Raw genomic sequence first — 21,495 nt, forward strand, 5'->3', positions numbered from 1 at the left:
TATTTCAAACAATTGCGGAATTTAAACATACAACAGTTATTTAAAGCCATATAATAAATCATGTTATCATACAAGCAAGGGGTAATAAAGTAATTTTAACTATTATTTGTTAAAAATAATCTGTCACTAAATGGGACTGACTCTCGAGGCTTCCCCAGTGGAGTCGCCATCTGTCGCCACCCGGCCCGAAACGGGGCTTTCGGCATTCGCGAAGGATGGTCGGACTCTTTTATTTGTTTAAAAAAAAATATGGATTGCTAGAATGACTTATTCTCAAACTGAGACCTCGTCAAACGAGCAATTTTATTAAAATGATTCACCAATCCATATTAATCCCAAGCGGGACCCTCCATGGATTAGTGGTTTTCGCAAAAGGAGGGTTCGTGGAGTCGCCACCAATGTTTTACTCAAAACATTGGAAAAAGGGATAAGGCAAATGATTTTATAAATCAACTTTGGCCATTACAACCAGAGTTGGGTAAGGGAGTCGGTTACGCGTGGGGAAGGTGTTAGCACCCCACAGCGCCCCTTTCGGGTTCCCTATGACAGATTATTTCTAAAATAATAGCGTAAAATTACTAAATTACCCCTATTTATTATAAGCGATTATAAATTAACTATCTACATGATGACAGTTTAAATATGCACACAGAAAGCAGTAAAAGGAAGGATTTAAGAAGAAACCTCTTGAAGCGTGCTTTTATATATTGAGTAAAACTGGGAAGCTTTTTGGCGTTCCCTCGCTCTACAAGCTCGCTCGCTCTCTCCTATAAAATTTTGACTATGAAAATCCGGAGGATTTCCCTTCGACTAGGTTCGAATCTCCAAGCTAAGTGCTCGGAATTCCAGAACTTCGTCGGATCGACTCCCAGAGAGATTTCTAGGGCAGAACACTGCTCAAAAACCCCAGAATACTCAAGGAGGGAGTCAAAACTGAGTGTGAAAGTGTCAAATGACGTCCAATTGACGTCATATTTATAGGGAACAGGCCCAATACGGGCTACAGAACCAATACGGCCGTATTGAAATTTTTGAACTTCAATACGGCCGTATTGAGTTCAATACGGCTGTATTGAAGCTTCAATACGGCCGTATTGATTTCAGTACGGCCGTAGACCCCTAAAATTGTCCGGGTCGGAAATAAAGCTTGAAGACTCTCGAAGACTGAAGGATAATCAGCCAGAAGGACTCCTCGAAGGCCCTAGGAGGGTTCTCTGTAGGTCTAGAGGTCTTAGAATAGCTCAAAATAAGGAAGTGGAGGGAAAAAGCCCAATACGGCCGTACTAAAGTCAATACGACCGTATTGACACTTCAATACGGTCGTACTGAAGTCAATACGACCGTATTGACACTTCAATACAACCGCAGCGAACTCAATACGGGCGTATTGAAATTTCTGAATTTCAATACGACCGTATTGAACTTCAATACGACCGTATTGAAGTTCAAAAATTTCAATACGGCCGTATTGCCCCTGTAGGCCGTATTGCGCCTATTCCCTATAAATATGACGTCAATTGGACGTCATTCCACACTTTTTCACTCAGTTTTGACTCCCTCCTTGAGTATTCTGGGGTTTTTGAGCAGTGTTCTGCCCTGGAAATCTCTCTGGGAGTCGATCCGACGAAGTTCTGGAATTCCGAGCACTTAGCTTGGAGATTCGAACCTAGTCGAAGGGAAATCCTCCGGATTTCCATAGTCAAAAGTTTTTAGGAAGGAGCGAGCGAGCTTGTAGAGCGAGGGAACGCCAAAAAGCTTCCCAGTTTTACTCAATATATAAAAAAGCACGCTTCAAGAGGTTTCTTCTTAAATCCTTCCTTTTACTGCTTTCTGTGTGCATATTTAAACTGTCATCATGTAGATAGTCAATTTATAATTGCTTATAATAAATAGGGGTAATTTAGTAATTTTATACTGTTCTTTTAAAAATAATCTGTCATAGGGAACCTGAAAGGGGCGCCGTGGGGTGCTAACACCTTCCCCACGCGTAACCGACTCCCTTACCCAACTCTGGTTGTAGTGGCCAAAGTTGATTTTTAAATCAATTGCCTTATCCCTTTTTCCAATGTTTTGAGTAAAACATTGGTGGCGACTCCACGAACCCTCCTTTTGCGAAAACCACTAATCCATGGAGGGTCCCGCTTGGGATTAATATGGATTGGTGAGCCTTTTAATAAAATTGCTCGTTTGATGAGGTCTCAGTTTGAGAATAAGTCATTCTAGCAATCCACATTTTTTAAACAAATAAACGAGTCCAACCATCCTTCGCGAATGCCGAAAGCCCGTTTCGGGCCGGTGGCGACAGATGGCGACTCCACTGGGGAAGCCTCGAGAGTCAGTCCCATTTAGTGACAGATTATTTTTAACAAATAATAGTTAAAAATTACTTTATTACCCTTTGCTTGTATGATAACATGATTTATTATATGGCTTTAAATAACTGTTGTATGTTTAAAATTTCGCAATTGTTTGAAATACAAACTGTACACAAACCTTTGCACACAACAGTTCCCTCTATACCCGGGGGCATGAGTGATTAACCATAGGGAGTGGATGTTAGTACGGCCGGTTGTCGAATGGGTCTATAGGTGCCCGTAGACCGTTGTCGGAAAACATCACTCAAGGTGATAACCATGAACTTGAGTCCGACGGTGCGTTGGAACTTTCCATCGACCTACGACGAGAGGAATTGGGTCCCTATAATGGGGGCACCTTGGGGGCCTTTGACCAAGTGAGAACAGTTAGATCCTCCTTGAATATGCACTTTTCTGCAGGAGACCCCTACCTCGTGATTCGCTCGTGACTGTTCGTGGATGAGTGAATTGTTTGTGCATTTTTATGTGACATTGTATGAGCATACATTTGCACCTTTTAAACATACAACATTCTTTTTTAAATAAAAAGAATAAATAGAAATAAAGATCTTCTAGTACATGGTGTTAACATCTACCTTCATTGCATTCATATAGGTAGTTTCCCTTTTCACCCAAAAAAAAAATACAAAAAAAAAAAAAGATACAAAATATTCAAAAGAAAAATATGTATTTACCCAAACCAAGCAATATCATGCATCATCTTAGGAAAATCCTAAAAACATGATAATGCTTAGTTCAATAAACACAATGCATGCATATTCAACATCATCATCTCATGCATATAGATCATGGAGGGATCTAGGAATCATTCATTTCATACATCCCTCCTAGTAATTCAGTAATAAACATAAATAAAAAGAAAGGATTAAATCGATGCGTATGTTCAAAAATGGATCGCACGCCGTTCGTCATCAAGTGTAAGCCAACAACCGCGCCAAGCAAGCGCACATCAACTCCGTTGTTGGTAATCAAGACGAATAAAGGGGAAGGTTCGACACCATTAAGGATCACCGCTCCAAGACCTTTCCCCTACGAATCAAATAAGGCTGTGCCGTGGATATACGACATCCACTCTTCTGCCGACAGCGATATCTCCAACATCGCTGGACTTGGGGGCATGACTAGGAGTGGCAGGATCTACACTCCCGAAGATCTTCATGATAAAGCCCCCAAGAATAAAGAAAAAGAAGAAAAGAAAACCGAGAAAAAAGAATCCGAGGAGGAGACAGACGAGCTGTTAAAGTTTATCCGACAGAGTGAGTACTCCATCGTGGATCAACTTCATAGGACGCCAGCAAAGATTACGCTGTTGTCGTTGATCCTAAGTTCCGAACCGCATCGGCAAGCTCTGTCGAAATTCTTGAACGAGGCATACGTGTCGCACACTATCTCCCAAGACGAGTTTGAGGGGATTGTTAGTCACATCAAGGCTAATGATCACCTCACCTTCATCGATGAAGAAATCCTCGCCGAGGGATCAAACCACAACAAGCCCTTGCACATCTCTATAAAGTGCAAGGAGTATCACATCACTAAAGTCTTGGTAGATAATGGATCTTCCTTGAACGTAATGCCAAAAAGAGCGCTCGAGCAAGTGGCAATCAAGGGAATCCAAATGTGCCCGAGCAACATGATCGTTCGAGCCTTCGATGGATCTAAAAGAGAAGTGGTGGGAGAGATCAATCTTCCAATCCAAATTGGACCCACTATCTTCAACGTCGAATTTCAAGTGATGGATATCACTCCCGCATACAGCTGTCTCCTCAGCCGACCTTGGATTCATGATGCGAAAGCTATTCCTTCTACGCTCCACCAGAAAGTCAAGTTCATAGTGGGTGACAAACTGGTGACTGTACAAGCTGAAGATGACATACTCATCAGCAAGCCATCCAACATACCTTATGTGGATGCAGCAGAGGAAGCTTTGGAAACCGCCTTCCAAGCATTGGAAATTGCCAATGTTGAAACGTTTCCCCGAGAAATGAAGAAGGTAGCTCATATGCTCACAAAGAACGGATACTTGCCAGGACAAGGATTAGGCAAGGACTCCCAAGGAATCCCGGAGCTACCCATTATCAAGGATAACCCGGGGAAACAAGGGTTAGGATACAACCCTTATAAAAATCAAAGGACGAAGAGAAACCAAGATCCTTCTCGATGTTCTTTAAGCCAGATCTTTAGGAAGGCCGGTTCACAAGCGTCAAGGCCGGTCGTCGTCGTCAAAATGTTTTTCTCCTTCTAATAGGGATGTGTAAATTCAGTGACTATTAGAGATCACTCCTCGGGGACAGCCCGACCCCCGAGCCTCGATAGGGCACATGTTTCCATTATGATTATAATAAAATCATTCTTTATTAATTCTTTATTGCTTCTTTTCTTGCTTGCAATAAAATTCTAGACCGCATTATTTAACCCTGTTTGAATGAACATAAGTGAGGTTAAAATCGTCTTAATAATCAATAAACCCACATCATTTTTATGTGGAAGTGTGTGTGTCAACTTGGAGCACCTTTTCTTGGCATCAATAAGTACCATCATGGATAAAGAAATCCTAAAGATAATAAGCTCGGCAGGAAACCCAAAAAGGGGACTGCGCAAAAATAAGAGCAAAAGACCCGATAGGAATCCCACAAAAGGGTGACCTAGGCAAAAGTTAGGGTTACAAAATGAAGACAAAAACCCGCTAGGAATCCCACGAAGGGGTGACCTAGGCAAAAATTGGGGTTACAAAATAATGAACAAAAACAAAAGTCCGCTAAAATACCACGGAAGGGTGTTTTTAGGCAAAAATAAGGACGATCAAAAAAACAGAATAAATCCATGATGGTACCATCAATTGAATTCAACAAAGGGGCTCAAGAAAAGCTATCCAAGTTGTCAAAGCACAATCATTAATAACAAAGATGTGCTTAACCTCATAAGTGTTTAAACAAACAAACTAAACACAATAAGCCTACCTTGGCCATCCATGCTTACAAAAACAATTTTTCAAAAATAAAATAATCCCCTCTAAAACACAAACTTTTGAAAAATACCCTTTCCTTCTTTTCTCTCTTGTCCCAACGATTTTTGAATAATCTAGTGGAAACATGGAGATATAGTGGTCAATAGGAGGGTTGACACATCTTCTAAAGAAAGGGAAGGATCATTTGGTTGATGACACCAAATCTCAAATATAATACGCATCATTCCTCGGTAACAGAAATCGGCAGAGCACAGTCCGTCTGGAGGAATGGCAAAATCCAAACACAAAAACGCATCGGTTAATTCTTTTGAAAAAAGAATCAAATAGAATTAGGTGCATCATACTGCATACATGCATACAGATGATAGGTGTACTGGAAGATCACTTATTCTCTGTTTATTGAAAAAACAAAAAAATAAATAATATAAATTTCAGAAAAAACAATGCGCCTGTACCATGTTCAGTACACCCGTACTAAAATCAGGGTTATGAACAAAATTTTCAACTCAACATGGGCGTACTGAAATGGATACGGCCGTATTGGCCATAAAGAAATTTTCAAAGACCTCGTCATTAGGCAATTGCATAAAATAGAAAATAGGAAAAATTGATTGTGTATGACAGCAGTCAACAAAAAGCCGAAAACGGAAAAGAGGCATGGGTACAAAAAATCCAACAAGAAAATTGTACAGAATAACTGAGCCTGGAGAGGCTTGTCGAAACAATACTCATACAGAATAACTGAGCCTGGAGAGGCTTGCCGAAAGAATACTCTCAGAATAACTGAGCCTGGAGAGGCTTGCCGAAATAATACTCTCAAAATAACTGAGCCTGGAGAGGCTCGCCGAAATAATACTCTCTCAGAATAATTGAGCCTGGAGAGGCTCGCCGAAATAATACTCTCTCAGAATAACTGAGACATTTCTATACAGAAAAAGCCAAAACCAACAAAAAAGGCAAAAATACAGAAATCAACAAAAATACAGAAAAAGCCGAACTCAACAAAAAAGGCAAAAACACAGAAAAAGCCAAAATCGAAAAAAGGGCAAAATACAGAAAATCCAACAAATCATACAGAATAATTGAGCCTGGAGAGGCTCGCCGAAATAATACTCTCTCAGAATAACTGAGCCTGGAGAGGCTTGCCTAAATAATACTCCCGCAGAATAATTGAGCCTGGAGAGGCTTGCCGAAATAATACTCCTTCAGAATAATTGAGCCTGGAGAGGCTCGCCGAAATAATACTCTTTCATCATAACTAAAGCCTGGAGAGGCTTGCAGAAATAATACTCTCAGAATATTTGAGCCTGGAGAGGCTTGCAGAAATAATACTCTCAAAATATTTGAGCCTGGAGAGGCTTGCTGAAATAATACTCTTTCAGAATAATTGAGCCTGGAGAGGCTTGCAGAAATAATACTCCCCCAACTGTACAGAATAAATGAGCCTGGAGAGGCTCGCAGAAATAATACTCCCCAGAGAAACCTCAACTCAAACTCACGGAACGAATCCCCAGCGAGAGCTATCAAAGCAAAATCGACGCAATCCCCAATGGAAGTGCGATCATCCAAACAGTATATACAAGTCAAAGGACTTAACACTTCCTCAGTGGAAGATAGCTCTCCGACTCAAAGCGCTGAGTGAGGCTAAGCCTGCAGAGGCTTCCTAAATAATACTCTGGGATACATAAGATCCCTCATTCCCCAATCGCCTACTCAGAGGCATCCCTGCAAAAAGAGAAAAATCAAAAATATCAATAAGTATTCCCCAAGCGGAATTTGACACTTAGCCAAACACTGAACTTCAAATCCTCAGTCGCCTACTCAAGAGGCACCCCTTTAAAAAGAGAAAAAATCAAAAAAATCAATAACCATTCCCCAAGAGGAATTCGGCATTCAGCCAATCATCAAACATCAAGATAATTCGCCTATTCAGAGGCACTCCTTCAAAAGGAAAAATCATAAAAAAGATCAATAATCATTCCCCAAGTGGAATCCGGCTCTCAGCCTATCATTGAACATCAAGATGATCTGCCTAACAGAAGAGGCCAATCACAACCAATGACAAAATCCCCTAGCGGATAACAGCCTACACAGAGGCAACAAAATCCAGAAAATCAAAAAGAGATACCCGAATAAGGATAAACCGGGATACTCCACCAACGTCGAAAGGACGTCAGCCAATCATAAGGCACCGCTCACATCAGAAAGAGCATCTTTGTGTCTGCACCCAAAGGAATCAGAAATTCCCCAGTGGGAACCAACTACGCAATGGAAAGTTGGGACACAAGAACCTATGAGTAACTGCACATCCCCTAGACGGATCCCTGCGTTATCCAGCCCTTAGTGGCACAAAATCAAAAAACAACCGTCGAAGCAGCATCGTGGACTGTGGAGACAAAATCATCACGAATCCCTGGAAAGGAGATATTCACGCTACCCCGTCGTCACAAACACGGAGGTATGCAGCTTCCGGCTCGGGCAATGAGCGAAGCTATCTCTGGAAAAGGGGTACTCACCACTTACCGTTGTCACAAAGGTACTTAGCTTCCGGCTCAAACGAAGAGTGAAGCTAAGCCTGGAGAGACGGTACTTACAGCTTCCAGCTTGGGCAACAAGCAAAGCAAGGCCTGGAGAGGCAAAACTCACACTGCTCACCGTCGTCACAAAGGTGCTCGGTTTCCGGCTCGAACAAAGAGCGAGACTAGGCCTGGAGAGGCAAAACTCATACTGCTCACCGTCGTCACAAGGATACTTAGCTTCCGGCTCGAACAAAGAGTGAAGCTAAGCCTGGAGAGGCGGTACTCAACCATCATCGTCATCAGAGGCGCGTTGATGTCCAACTTCCGGCTCGGGCGTCGAGTGAAGTTGACCTTGGAGAAGGTAAACTCAGCTACCGAGGATGTCAGAAGCGCCGAGGTATGCACCCACCTGGGGAGGCTACTCAACATTTTTCCACCGGAAGACGCTACAAGTCAGAAGGTCGGCACAATACCCGGACAATTGGGTCAACTCCTTTACTTGTCAGCCGATACACCAAAAGGCCGTCCGACTAAGTAAAGGGGGGGCAGCTGTAGACCCCTAAAATTGTCCGGGTCGGAAATAAAGCTTGAAGACTCTCGAAGACTGAAGGATAATCAGCCAGAAGGACTCCTCGAAGGCCCTAGGAGGGTTCTCTGTAGGTCTAGAGGTCTTAGAATAGCTCAAAATAAGGAAGTGGAGGGAAAAAGCCCAATACGGCCGTACTAAAGTCAATACGACCGTATTGACACTTCAATACGGTCGTACTGAAGTCAATACGACCGTATTGACACTTCAATACAACCGCAGCGAACTCAATACGGGCGTATTGAAATTTCTGAATTTCAATACGACCGTATTGAACTTCAATACGACCGTATTGAAGTTCAAAAATTTCAATACGGCCGTATTGCCCCTGTAGGCCGTATTGCGCCTATTCCCTATAAATATGACGTCAATTGGACGTCATTCCACACTTTTTCACTCAGTTTTGACTCCCTCCTTGAGTATTCTGGGGTTTTTGAGCAGTGTTCTGCCCTGGAAATCTCTCTGGGAGTCGATCCGACGAAGTTATGGAATTCCGAGCACTTAGCTTGGAGATTCGAACCTAGTCGAAGGGAAATCCTCCGGATTTCCATAGTCAAAAGTTTTTAGGAAGGAGCGAGCGAGCTTGTAGAGCGAGGGAACGCCAAAAAGCTTCCCAGTTTTACTCAATATATAAAAAAGCACGCTTCAAGAGGTTTCTTCTTAAATCCTTCCTTTTACTGCTTTCTGTGTGCATATTTAAACTGTCATCATGTAGATAGTCAATTTATAATTGCTTATAATAAATAGGGGTAATTTAGTAATTTTATACTGTTCTTTTAAAAATAATCTGTCATAGGGAACCCGAAAGGGGCGCCGTGGGGTGCTAACACCTTCCCCACGCGTAACCGACTCCCTTACCCAACTCTGGTTGTAGTGGCCAAAGTTGATTTTTAAATCAATTGCCTTATCCCTTTTTCCAATGTTTTGAGTAAAACATTGGTGGCGACTCCACGAACCCTCCTTTTGCGAAAACCACTAATCCATGGAGGGTCCCGCTTGGGATTAATATGGATTGGTGAGCCTTTTAATAAAATTGCTCGTTTGATGAGGTCTCAGTTTGAGAATAAGTCATTCTAGCAATCCACATTTTTTAAACAAATAAACGAGTCCAACCATCCTTCGCGAATGCCGAAAGCCCGTTTCGGGCCGGTGGCGACAGTATTGAAGTTTCAGAAACTTCAATACGCCGTATTGAGTTCACTGCGGCCGTATTGAAGCTTCAATACGGCCGTATTAAGTTCAGTACGGCCGTATTGGGCTTCATTCCCTCCACTTCCTTATTTTGAGCTATTCTAAGACCTCTAGACCTACAGAGAACCCTCCTAGGGCCTTCCAGGAGTCCTTCTGGCTGATCTTCCTTCAGTCTTCGAGAGTCTTCAAGCTTTATTTCCGACCCGGACAATTTTAGGGGTCTACAATCATTCCCCAAGCGGAATTCGGCATTCAGCCAATCATTGAACGTCAAGATGATCCGCCTAATAGAAGAGGCTAATCAAAATTAACGACAGAATCCCCCAGGGGATAACAGCCTACGCAGAGGCAACAAAACCAAGAAAATCAAAAAGAGTCACCCGAATAAGGATAACCGGGATACTCCACCAACGTCGAAAGGACGTCAGCCAATCATAAGGCATCGCTCACCTCAAAAGGAGCATCTTTGTGTCTGCACCCCCAAGGAATCAGAAATTCCCCAGTGGGCACCAACTACGCAATGGAAAGTTGGGACACAAGAACCTATGAGTAACTGCACATCCCCTAGACCGATCCCTGCGTTATCCAGCCCTCAGTGGCACAAAAATCAAAAACAATCGTCGAAGCAGCATCGTGGACTGTGGAGACAAAATCATCACAAATCCCTGGAGAGGGCAAACTCACACTGCCAACGTCGTCAGAAACACGGAGGCAGACCCTGGGGAGGGCAAACCGCAGACCCTGGAGAGGGCAAACTCACGCTACCAAAGTGACCAGAAGCACGAAGGTACGCAACCCTGGGGAGGGCAAACCGCAGACCCTAGAGAGGGCAAACTCAGCTGTCAAGGTTGTCAGAAACACCGAGACAGAGCCTGGAGAGGCGGTACTCAGCTACCCCGTCGTAAGAAACACGGAGGTATGCAACCCTGGGGAGGGCAAACCGCAGACCCTAGAGAGGGCAAACTCACGCTACCGAGGTTGTCAGAAACACCGAGGTATGCACGAGCCTGGAGAGGCGACGACTAATACTCAGCTACCCCGTCGTCAGAAACAACGGAGGTATGCAACTGTCGAGGTTGTCAGAAACACCGAGACAGAGCCTGGAGAGGCGGGTACTCAGCTACCCCGTCGTCAGAAACAACGGAGGTATGCAACTGCCAATGTCGTCAGAAACACAGAGGTAGAGCCTGGAGAGGCGGTACTCAGCCACCAACGTCGTCAGAAACACGGAGGTGTGCAACTGCTAACGTCGTCAGAAACACGGAGGCAGAGCCTGGAGAGGCGGGTACTCAGCTACCGAGGTTGTCAGAAACACCGAGGTATGCATGAGCCTGGAGAGGCGACGACTAATACTCAACCTGGAGAGGCTACTCAACAATTTTCCACCGGAAGACACTACAAGTCGGAAGGATGGCTTATTCCCCGGACAATTGGGTCAACTCCTTTACTTGTCAACCGGTACACCAAAAAGCCGTTTGACTAAGTAAAGGGGGGGCAGCTGTAGACCCCTAAAATTGTCCGGGTCAGAAATAAGACTCGAAAACTCTCGAAGACCGAAGGAAAGTCAGCCGAAAGGACTCCTGGAAGACCCTGGAAGACCCTAGGATGATTCTTCATAGGTTTAGAAGTCTTAGAGTAGCTTAAAATAAGGATGTGGGAGGATTGGAGCTCAATACGGCCTCCTAGAAGTTCAGTATGGCCGTACTGAACAATTTGAACTACAATACGGCCGTACTGAAACCAATACGGCTGTACTGAAGTTTTTAAACTTCAGTACGGCCGTACTGAATTCAATACGGCCGTACTGTAGTTCAAAACTTCAGTACGGGCCGTATTGATGTCAGAGGCCGTACTGCGCCTCACTCCTATATATAGGACGTCATTTGGACGTCATTCCACACATTTTGGACACTTTTTCCAGACTTCTGGACCCTCTGGCTGAGTATTCTAGGGTTTTTGAGCAGTGTTCTGCCCTAGAAATCTCTCCGAGAGCCGATCCGACGAAGTTCTTGAGTTCTGAGCATTTAGCTTGAGGATTCGAACTAGTCGAAGGGAAATATTTTTGATTTCCATAGTAAAAATTAATCTTTAGGGAAGGAGCGAGCAAGCGTGTAGTGGGAAGGAGCGCCAAAAAGCCTCCTAACGTCTGTTTAAATATATAAAAGCACGCTTCAAAGGTTTCTTTTTCAAATCCTTCCTTTTATTGCTTTCTGATTGTTGCATTGCATTTTTCATCATGTAGATATCTCGTTTATAGTCGTTTCTAATAAATAGGGGTAATTTAGTAATTTTACACTGTTATTTATGAAATAATCCGTCATAGGGAACCCGAAAGGGGCGTTGTGGGGTGCTAACACCTTCCCCGCACGTAACCGACTCCCTTACCCAACTCTGGTTGTAATGGCCAAGGTTGATTTGCGAAAATCAATTGCCTTATCCCTTTTTCCAATGTTTTGAGTAAAACATTGGTGGCGACTCCAAGAACCCTTCTTTTTGCGAAAACCACTAATCCATGGAGGGTCCCGCTTGGGATTAACATGGATTGGTGAATCATTTAATAAAATTGTTAGTTCGAGAGGTCTCAATTTGAGAATAAGTCGTTCTAACAATCCATCATTTTTCAAAACTTAAAAAGAGTCCAACCATCGTCGCGAATGCCAAGGTCCGTTTCGGCGGGGTGGCGACAGGGGAACGTGCACACACACACTTTATTGTTGTGCCAAATTGTTTTGTGAGAAAAGTGGAAAAGGCTTAGTGATTTTTACTTGATAAGGCTTGGTTTTTAAGTGATTCCTTGTAGTCCACCTCCCTTTGATAGTTCACTTTGTACACTTAGATCTTTTCCTACCTATCTTGCACCTTGAAAACCTTTTTTGTGAAAACTTTTTATCACTCACTCTTTGTGAAAACCTTTTTCAAACCTTTTTGAAAACAACTTTGTGAAAACCTTTTTGGATCAAAGACGAGTGATCATTTTAGTGTCCATGGTCATAACTCTTGTAGTACTAGGTCTAGTGTTAGGGATGAACTTAGGCAACTAAAAGAGTACCTAAGCAAAAAAGAAGAGGAAAATATAAAAAGAGAGGAAGAGTTGAGAAGGAAAGAAAAAGAATTTGAAAAAAATAATGAGGAAATAAAAAGGTTGCTTATTAGGCTAGTTGTGGGAGGAGAGGCTAGTGGTTCAAAACCAAGAGTCACTTCTCCTCAATCCTCAAAAGGCAAGGGGCATATGGTACCCTAAACTATTCATGAGGAGGAGAGGCATCATACCCCACCTCCAAGTGATATCTTCTATAGTAGTCATCACAATGATGATTGTAGACCCCGAAAATTGTCCGGGTCGGAAATAAGACTCGAAGACTCTCAAAGACCGAAGGAAAGTCAGCCGAAAGGACTCCTGGAAGACCCTGGAAGACCCTAGGATGATTATTCGTTGGTTTAGAAGTCTTAGAGTAGCTTAAAATAAAGATGTGGGAGGATTGAAGCTCAATACGGCCTTCTAGAAGTTCAGTACGGCCGTACTGAACAATTTGAACTACAATACGGCCGTACTGAATTCAATACGGCCGTACTGTAGGTCAAATCTTCAGTACGGGCCATATTGATGTCAGAGGCCGTACTGCGCCTCACTCCTATATATAGGACGTCATTTGGATGTCATTCCACACTTTTTACACACATTCGGACCTTCTTGTTGAGCATTCTAGGGTTTTTGAGTAGTGTTCTGCCCTAGAATTCTCTCCGAGAGCCGATCCGACGAAGTTCTTGAGTTCTGAGCATTTAGCTTGAGAATTCGAACTAGTCGAAGGGAAATCTTTTTGATTTCCATAGTAAAGATTAATTTTTAGGGAAGGAGCGAGCGAGCGTGTAGTGGGAGGGAGCGCCAAAAAGCCTCCTAACATTTGAATATATAAAAGCACGCTTCAAAGGTTTCTTCTTCAAAATCCTTCCTTTTACTGCTTTCTGATTGTTGCATCGCATGTTTAATTTATTCATCATGTAGATATCTTATTCATAGCCGTTTATAATAAATAGGGGTAATTAAGTAATTTTACACTATTATTAATAAAATAATCCGTCATAGGGAACCCGAAAGGGGCGTTGTGGGGTGCTAACACCTTCCTCGCACGTAACCGACTCCCTTACCCGACTCTGGTTGTAATGGCCAAAGTTGATTTATAAAATCAATTGCCTTATCCCTTTTTCCAATGTTTTGAGTAAAACATTGGTGGCGACTCCAAGAACCCTTCTTTTTGCGAAAACCACTAATCCATAGAGGGTCTCGCTTGGGATTAACATGGATTAGTGAATCATTTAATAAAATTGTTAGTTCGATGAGGTCTCAATTTGAGAATAAGTCGTTCTAACAATCCACCATTTTTCGAACCATAAAAAGAGTCCAACCATCGTCGCGAATGCCAAGGTCCGTTTCGGCGGGTGGCGACAAATGGCGACTCCGCTGGGGAAGCCTCGAGAGTCAATCCCATTTAGTGATGGATTATTTCTAAAATAATAGCTTAAAATTACTTCATTACCCCTTACTTGTATGATAACACGTTTTATCTATTTGGCTTTAATAACTGTTGTATGTTTAAATTCTCGCAATTGTTTGAAATAAAAACTGCACACAAACCTTTGCACGCAATAGTTCCCTCTATACCCGGGGGCATGAGTGGAAAGCCATAGGGAGTGGATGTTAGTACGGCCGGTTGTCGAATGGGTCTATAGGTGCCCGTAGACCGTTGTCGGAAAGCATCACTCAAGGTGATAACCATGAACTCAAGTCCGACAGTGCGTTGGAACTTTCCATCGACTTACGACGAGAGGAATTGGGTCCCTATAATGGGGGCACCTTGGGGGCCTCAGACCAGTGAGAACAGTTAGAACCTCCTTGAATATGCACTTTTCTGCAGGATACCCCTACCTCGTGATTCGCTCGTGACTGTTCGTGGATGAGTGAATTGTTTGTGTAAATGTTTATGTGACATTGTTTGTGCATTAACAATAAACCTCGTGATAAGGTCTAAGAATAATCCCCATGCATAAAAAAAATAATAATAATAATAAAAAAAAAGGTCATGACATGAGAGGAAAGACCATGTGTGAAAATATAATAAAAGTGAGAAGCATGTGCATCATTACTAATAAGACATCATGCATCCTCATTACCATTCATTTTAGGCCCACCAATACCTCTTGACATGAGTGAAAGAGACCCATAACTATTGAGACTCTCCGTTAGGGGAGAGATCATAGGTCGAGGAGGGTGGTAAACCTCCGTCTTAAAAAGGCAGCGCCTTAAAGATGGAAGAATACCAAGCTCGTGTCAAGAGTGTATTCATTCCATAAATAAACTAATTAGATTAAGCATTCATTTTAGAAAGTGGCTGGTCATCTCTCTGTCCTCACGCACGCGCAGAAACTCAAGAAGATGGAAGCGTTGGAGGAACAAAATAGGAAGCTTACAGCCGAGCTCTCACAGCTCAAGGAGCAAATGGCGCAAATGATGGAACTCATGCGTCACCACAACATACACGGGGCTGAGCACAGTAACCATGAGTCCCATCATGAGGAGGAACACGAGCAAGCACTACAAGAAAAATCAACATTATCTACGGAAAAAATCCGTAGATAATGATGAAAATCCGTAGATAACTGATAATTATCTACGGATATAGAATTTATCTACGAATGCGTTTAGCTACGGAATTTATCTACGGATGCGTTTATCTACGGAAATTTCCGTAGGTAACTTATCTACGGAAATTTCCGTAGGTAACTTATCTACGGAAATTTCCGTAGGTAACTTACCTACAAAAATTTCCGTAGATAAGTTACCTACGGAAATTTTCGTAGATAACTTACCTACGGAAATTTTCGTAGGTAACTTACCTTTCCACACCAATCTTTATAAATAGTTTTACCTGGTTAGAAATATTAATAAAATCACTTCTCAGGGAAAAAAGCATAAGCAGAGAGCTGATACGAATTACAGGGAAAATAAAATGGAAATGAAGTTTGGCTAATGTTTCAATACATGCAAGCTTTAATTGAGGGACCAATTCCCTGTACCGTTCCAACACTTCTTCAAAACCATGACAAAATCTATCATCATAACAGAAACTAAAAACTTCCTGGTCATTTGTTGATGCTGCCAATACGAAACCCACACACAATATAACTCATTAACACATTAGACTAGGTTGATGAAATAAAAATGACAATCAAAGCCAAGGTCAGATACAAAAAGAGCAAGAGAATATAATAAAAATGTTTTCACAATTAAGAAAAAAGTGATTTATAATATAAGGATTTATTAACAAATATTTTGTTAATCTCTCTTACTCTTCTGTTGTATTCACATTTGTTTTCACTAAACATCCGAGCTGCTTCTGAATTTGCTGGAGAGTTAGGATTTGGGTCGCAAAGCAACGACTGCAATAGGAAATCCAGTTTCATGTGAACAGAAAATATTCAGAACAATGCAAAAAAAATGCATTCTATCAAAATGCTTACTAATTTGTTGAGTGATGGAATTAAAAATGAATACAATAAATTCTTATGGTTTTCTATTTAAGAAGGAAAAAATCTGACATTACAAAACAATGAAGTTATAAAAAATAAGGCCATATGAGCTCTTTCATAACTTCACAGAAGCATAAATTCAATGCCAACATTAATAGTCTTAAAGCAATGTCAAAAGATAGAGGATAACTAGGACCTGAATTGAGGTAAGTATTGCAGCTACATCATAAATTGGGCTCCATTGATTTTGTAAAATGTCCAAGCATATGCTTCCATCTGCGTAAATGAACTAGTCAAAAGCAAATAGTACTATTCTCTTGCAGATACACTGATCCATTGGAAGAAACTACGAAACAATATTGAAAACCAAGAACAAACACAACCACTTGGAATGATTATGTAAGCCAATTTTTTTTTTTTTTATTTTGGTGTAGAATGTAAGCCAATATATTATGCACAATTACCATTTCAAGTAGTTATTCTTCATTCATGGTAAATAATTTCACAGTAAGTTCCACATTAGAAAGTCTCCAAAACTATTTGTTATGAGTCTTACAACTGGCACCATGGCACAGAAGCTAGGAGTCAAAAACAAAGAAATGTAGAGAAATTTTGGGTATTCTTATGGGTTAGGAGTTATGAAATTCGAGGAACTCTACTTTTATTATAAAAATTTCCCAAACAGAGACGGGTATAGAGAAAAGGACCACTTCATTCTTTGTTCATGTTATCACATAAAGTTTAGCATGTATTTATTAGAGAATGGATTTTTTTAAATATTTTAAAAAATATATGTATAGCTTAATTTAAATCAGGACAGAAGTAAACAACAACATATGTTTTATTTCCTAAATAACTTCTCTACGAGATGTTGCAGGAAGACAAAAATTCACCACCAACGAAGTTCAAAAAATGTTTCTCCAGGGAATTCCCAAATCCAAATTGATTTGGTGGATTTAAATAATGATTTTCAGTTCTGTTTAAAGTTGGATAGTAACCCTTGGGTGCTGAAACATAAATAGTTCAAGTGGTTGGCATTTCAATTTCATTATGTGATTGCAGGGTCCTATACATTTTGGCTCATAAAGAAGCGTAAAGTTGTGTGTAGGGTTTACTTATATTCAGTGTAACACAAGGTTGATTCAATTAATTTTCATGAAACTCAACCCACCAAGCCTTTATTACATATTTTATCTAGAATTAAAGGTTACAACCCAGCAATGTCACAACCACTTGGGTTATAATGAATTCTTCATGTTAGAATTGCATGTATGCATGCAACGCTAGAGGATAGAAGCCACGCATGAACAAAATAAATTAATTATAAGTGCTATAGCATAGGTACTTGCATTAAGTACAAAGAAGTAGCCTCTTTACTGCACCAAATATCAATACTAGACAATACAACACAAAAATAACACTTACGCAATAGAGACCAATTCCTTCAATCTCTCTAGATCTACAGCTTTTTTTAAAGGTGTCATCCCATGACGCTTTTGTTCCCTGGAAGCAAGCTATTTAGAAAGAGTAACTAAAATAAATAATGTTAATAAACATTAATTAAGTATCACTCACTTAATTTCATTTCTTCGCTGAATATCCTCCTCCTTTTTTTGTAATTTCTTCACCTTTTCCTCAACAAAAAAATCAATGGCACTCCCAACATCTTGATTGTTCATTCGCAATGCTCTTTTTGCATCAAGTTCAAAGAACCCCATGCTTATAACAAGTGATAGGGCTTCATCTGGCACTTGCAGCTGCAACAAAAACAAGACATTGATTACAAGAGGAGAAAAGTACAAAATGTCTATTTGGCTGGACAGTTAAGTTCTTTCTCTTCCTTCTTTGAAAGATAAAAAGGGTGTAGGGGGCATACAAAAAAAAAACACAGTCTATTTCAAAAAACCTGAAGCCAGAGGGATTTTCAATATCTACCGGTAGTGGTGTCTTTAAAATTTAAAATTAGTAATGCTGAATTCTGAATGTTATAGGAGCTTGAGCTTGAGTTGATCTTTATCTCATTGAAGTGCATCTTGTAAGACTATGTTATATGTCACAGCGACCAATAACCATAGCAATGAAACATGGAGACCAAAAAATAGAACAGAAGCATAAAATTTTGACTTTCTTTCTTCTACCCAATTAATTTTTCAAAATATGCTATAATACTTTAATCACACCTGGACAAATTTTGCTCTTGCAAAGGCCAATGCTTTTCTTGATTTCTCCAACTGCCCAGTATGATATGCCACCACCCCTTCAAGCAGCTCTACTCTCAAATGCCTGTGAATGAAGGCAAATTAATCAGCTTACAAGTTGAAGAAGCTCTATAAGCTAAAACTAGTTTATGCATACATTAAAAATAAGACTTTGCAGAAGCTAATAAGAAAAATGGAACCCTAGGCCCGCTGAAGGACTCCACGGTGCTGCTCATGCCGCTGGTGGTGGGCCGGTTCACCTGGACCACGGGCTCGAACTTGGAGAAGCCGTGGGCCTGGTAGAGGGGAATCTGGTCGGACTCAGGCCCGCGAAAGGATGGGGCGGTGTTGTCGTAGGACGGGGCAGCATCCTCGGTGGAATCGAAGGTGTCGAGCCAGACGAGCGACTTCTTCCAGGGATCTCGAATCTCGACTGCGAAGCGGCCCCAAGGGCGCTTCTTGACGCCGTGAAAGCGCGTCTCCTTGGGCAGAGGGTGGTGGTGGGCGGCGACGGCTCTCCCTCGGTGCATCTGGGTGTGGAGGGTGCAGAGAGTGGTTGTTGGGAGGAAGAGCAAGAACCACCAGGACGGTAGGTTTATTGCTCTTCTACAAGAACCATCAGGACAAGAGGAATGGGTTTGGGTGATGTGGCAGAGGAAGGCAAGGGAGTCAGAGGGAGAGGCAGCAATGACGGTGTAGGAGTGGAGGAGGGAGTTGGGGAAGCGGGGGTTGGAGGAGGAGGTTTGGGGATTTGAAGAGAGGGAGAGGAGAAGGGGGTTGGTGTTTGTTTGGAGGGAGAAGGGGTTAGGGTTCGCGATTGCGGAGCGGAATGAATGAGTAGGGTTTTTAGTTTTTACACTCCATTTCTTCCCCTTATTTATTTATTTATTTGTTTTACATTGTACATTACCCTTCTAGTACTGTAATAATTTTGATTGTTTAGGGCTAATACGTGGAAATAATTTTTCTTCCAGTAAAAAAACTAAACATATGACTCTCTCTCTATATCATGTTAGGGATGAAAATAAGTTAATTCATACTTGGAATATATATATCTGATTTATTATTTATTATGAATTTTCTATAGGTCTAACCTTTTTAAAAATTTAGTCTATCTTAATAAAAGTCTATTATATATTAATGATATTAATAAATTTAACTTTTTAAAAAAATTAACAAATTTATTTTCAAATATATTATTACGAGTATTTTTTAATTTACGTGATAAAAATATATTTTTCCTCGTTATCATTAAACAGGTTTCCCGTAAACATGATCAAAACATTCTTATTTTATCTCTTTCTCATAAACAGGTTTTCTGTAGAAACCCATAGAGCACTTTAATACATATCAAAACATGATCATTCTCAAAATCAACCACATATCTACACATCACATCCAACAAGAAGCCCAACAGAATAATCAAAAGGCAAAATAGAAAACGTTCAGAACGGCCTGTTCCAAAACTAGAACGGCCCGTTTTAAAATCACATTTTACCTGCAACGCCCATATTTGGAATGGCCTATTCCCAAATCTAAACGGCCCGTTCTGGCTTCGCATTTTACTCATATAATCATGTGTTGGAACGACCCATTCCAATCTAATCTTTATAAGCCATTTTTGTAGTCTAGAATGACCCATTCTAGTTTGAGATTGACCCGTTCTTGGTTACTAAAAATCAAAATATTATCCAAAAAGTATTATAATAAATAATGAAATTAAATTAATTAAATCTTATAATGGTTATTAGTATCAAAGAAATTGCTCTAGATTTTAGATTTTATTTATTATGTTTTATAATAAATAAAATCCAATATTAAATCAAAAGATTATAACAATCATAATTCAAATCCAGGTAAATATCTTTCATAATCAAAAGAAATCTAATATTAAATCAAAAGATAATAAAAATTATAACTAAAATATTTATAAAATTTCTAAAATTAAATTTAGTATATATTAAAATTAATTAATTAAATATTTGTATTTAAGAAATTATTACAGATTTTAGATATATATTTTAAAGTTTTTATTTTATTAAATTAATTAAAAATTAATTATATTTTATCACTTTTTAATCAAGTGAGTGAATGATAATGAATTAACTAAAATTCTAAAATATATTTTAATTAAAAATAATTTTTTGGTAAATACGGTAACTAAAAAGTATTATAATAAATAATTAAATTAAAAAAGAATAAATTTTATAATGATTATTTTTTTAATGATGTTAAATTAAATATTCTAATTATTTTATAATAAATAAAAATGAAAAGATAATAAAAATATGTTTTACCTACGGAATTTATCTACGGAAATTTCCGTAGCTAAGTTATCTACGGAAATTTTCGTAGATAACTTATCTACGGAAATTTCCATAGATAACTTATCTACGGAAATTTCCGTAGATAACTTATCTACGGAAATTTTCGTAGATAACTGGACATTATCTACGGAAAAAATTCCGTAGATAACTAAATTTTATCTACGGAAAAAATTCCGTAGATAATATTCCGTAGATAATTAAATTTTATCTACGGAAAAATTTCCGTAGATAATATTCCGTAGATAATAACAGTTTTTCTTGTAGTGAAGATCCTCCGCTAGCTGTACCCCTTGGGGCGGAGGTTACGATTAAAAAGCCCGAGATTTCAAAAGATCAAGACCACGCTCTCGAGGACTGGCTGAGGGCTATGAAGGGGCATGTTGGAGGAAGAGTGGAACAAGGGCTGAAAAGTGGGAAGCTAGCTAAGCCTTCCCAATCATTTAAAGCTAAGAAGACCTTTGGGAAGAAGAAGGAGAGAGGAGTCAGCGCCATAACCATTTCCTCATCTTCCTCTGCTTCGAAGTCGGGAAAATTGCAGTACAACCCTGTGAAGAAGTTTGATAAACTTCCGACCACATATAGCGACCTCCTACCGAAGCTAGTGCAAGATCATCTTCTAGCTTACATTCCACCAAGGAAAATTGATACACCTTACCCCGATTGGTACAATTCGCAAGACAAATTTCTATACCATTCGGGGGCACCGGGGCATTCAACGGAGAACTGTAGAGCTCTCAAATATAAGGTCCAAGACCTTATCGATGCTGGGTGGATCACCTTTGATTCGACAGCGCCCGACGTGAGTAAGA

At 40.4% G+C, this 21,495-nt stretch overlaps 1 protein-coding gene and 1 long non-coding RNA gene across 3 annotated transcripts; both read right to left on the reverse strand.

Moving 5' to 3' along the window:
* Positions 1-15,633: 15,633 nt before the first annotated feature.
* LOC145954232 (uncharacterized) lies at positions 15,634-18,816 on the reverse strand. 2 transcript variants are annotated; one of them, XR_014431407.1, is made up of 5 exons: positions 17,737-18,816; positions 17,587-17,664; positions 16,358-16,437; positions 15,982-16,071; positions 15,634-15,787 (listed from the first exon to the last, which is right to left on the reverse strand). It is a non-coding gene; the product is annotated as an uncharacterized LOC145954232 (long non-coding RNA). The 2 variants fall into 2 exon arrangements; XR_014431406.1 differs by lacking the exon at positions 15,634-15,787 and having other exon boundaries at positions 15,893-16,071; positions 17,737-18,815.
* LOC145954882 (ethylene-responsive transcription factor 3-like) lies at positions 18,336-18,889 on the reverse strand. Its single transcript, XM_083069567.1, has 2 exons — positions 18,531-18,889; positions 18,336-18,444 (listed from the first exon to the last, which is right to left on the reverse strand). The coding sequence occupies exons 1-2, from the start codon at positions 18,887-18,889 to the stop codon at positions 18,336-18,338; spliced, it is 468 nt and encodes a 155-aa protein (XP_082925693.1).
* Positions 18,890-21,495: the final 2,606 nt, after the last annotated feature.

This window comes from Cajanus cajan, chromosome 2 (genome assembly GCF_000230855.2).
Source record: "Cajanus cajan strain Asha chromosome 2, NIPB_CcT2T_4, whole genome shotgun sequence".
Taxonomy (NCBI): domain Eukaryota; kingdom Viridiplantae; phylum Streptophyta; class Magnoliopsida; order Fabales; family Fabaceae; genus Cajanus; species Cajanus cajan.

Bases quoted from the DNA above. Each gene is read 5' to 3' on its own strand.
- LOC145954882 (XM_083069567.1), bottom strand. From the start codon at position 18,889: ATGCACCGAGGGAGAGCCGTCGCCGCCCACCACCACCCTCTGCCCAAG. The intron at 18,445-18,530 runs GTCTTATTTTTA...CTTCATTCACAG, and splicing joins TTCTTATTAGCTTCTGCAAA to GCATTTGAGAGTAGAGCTGC.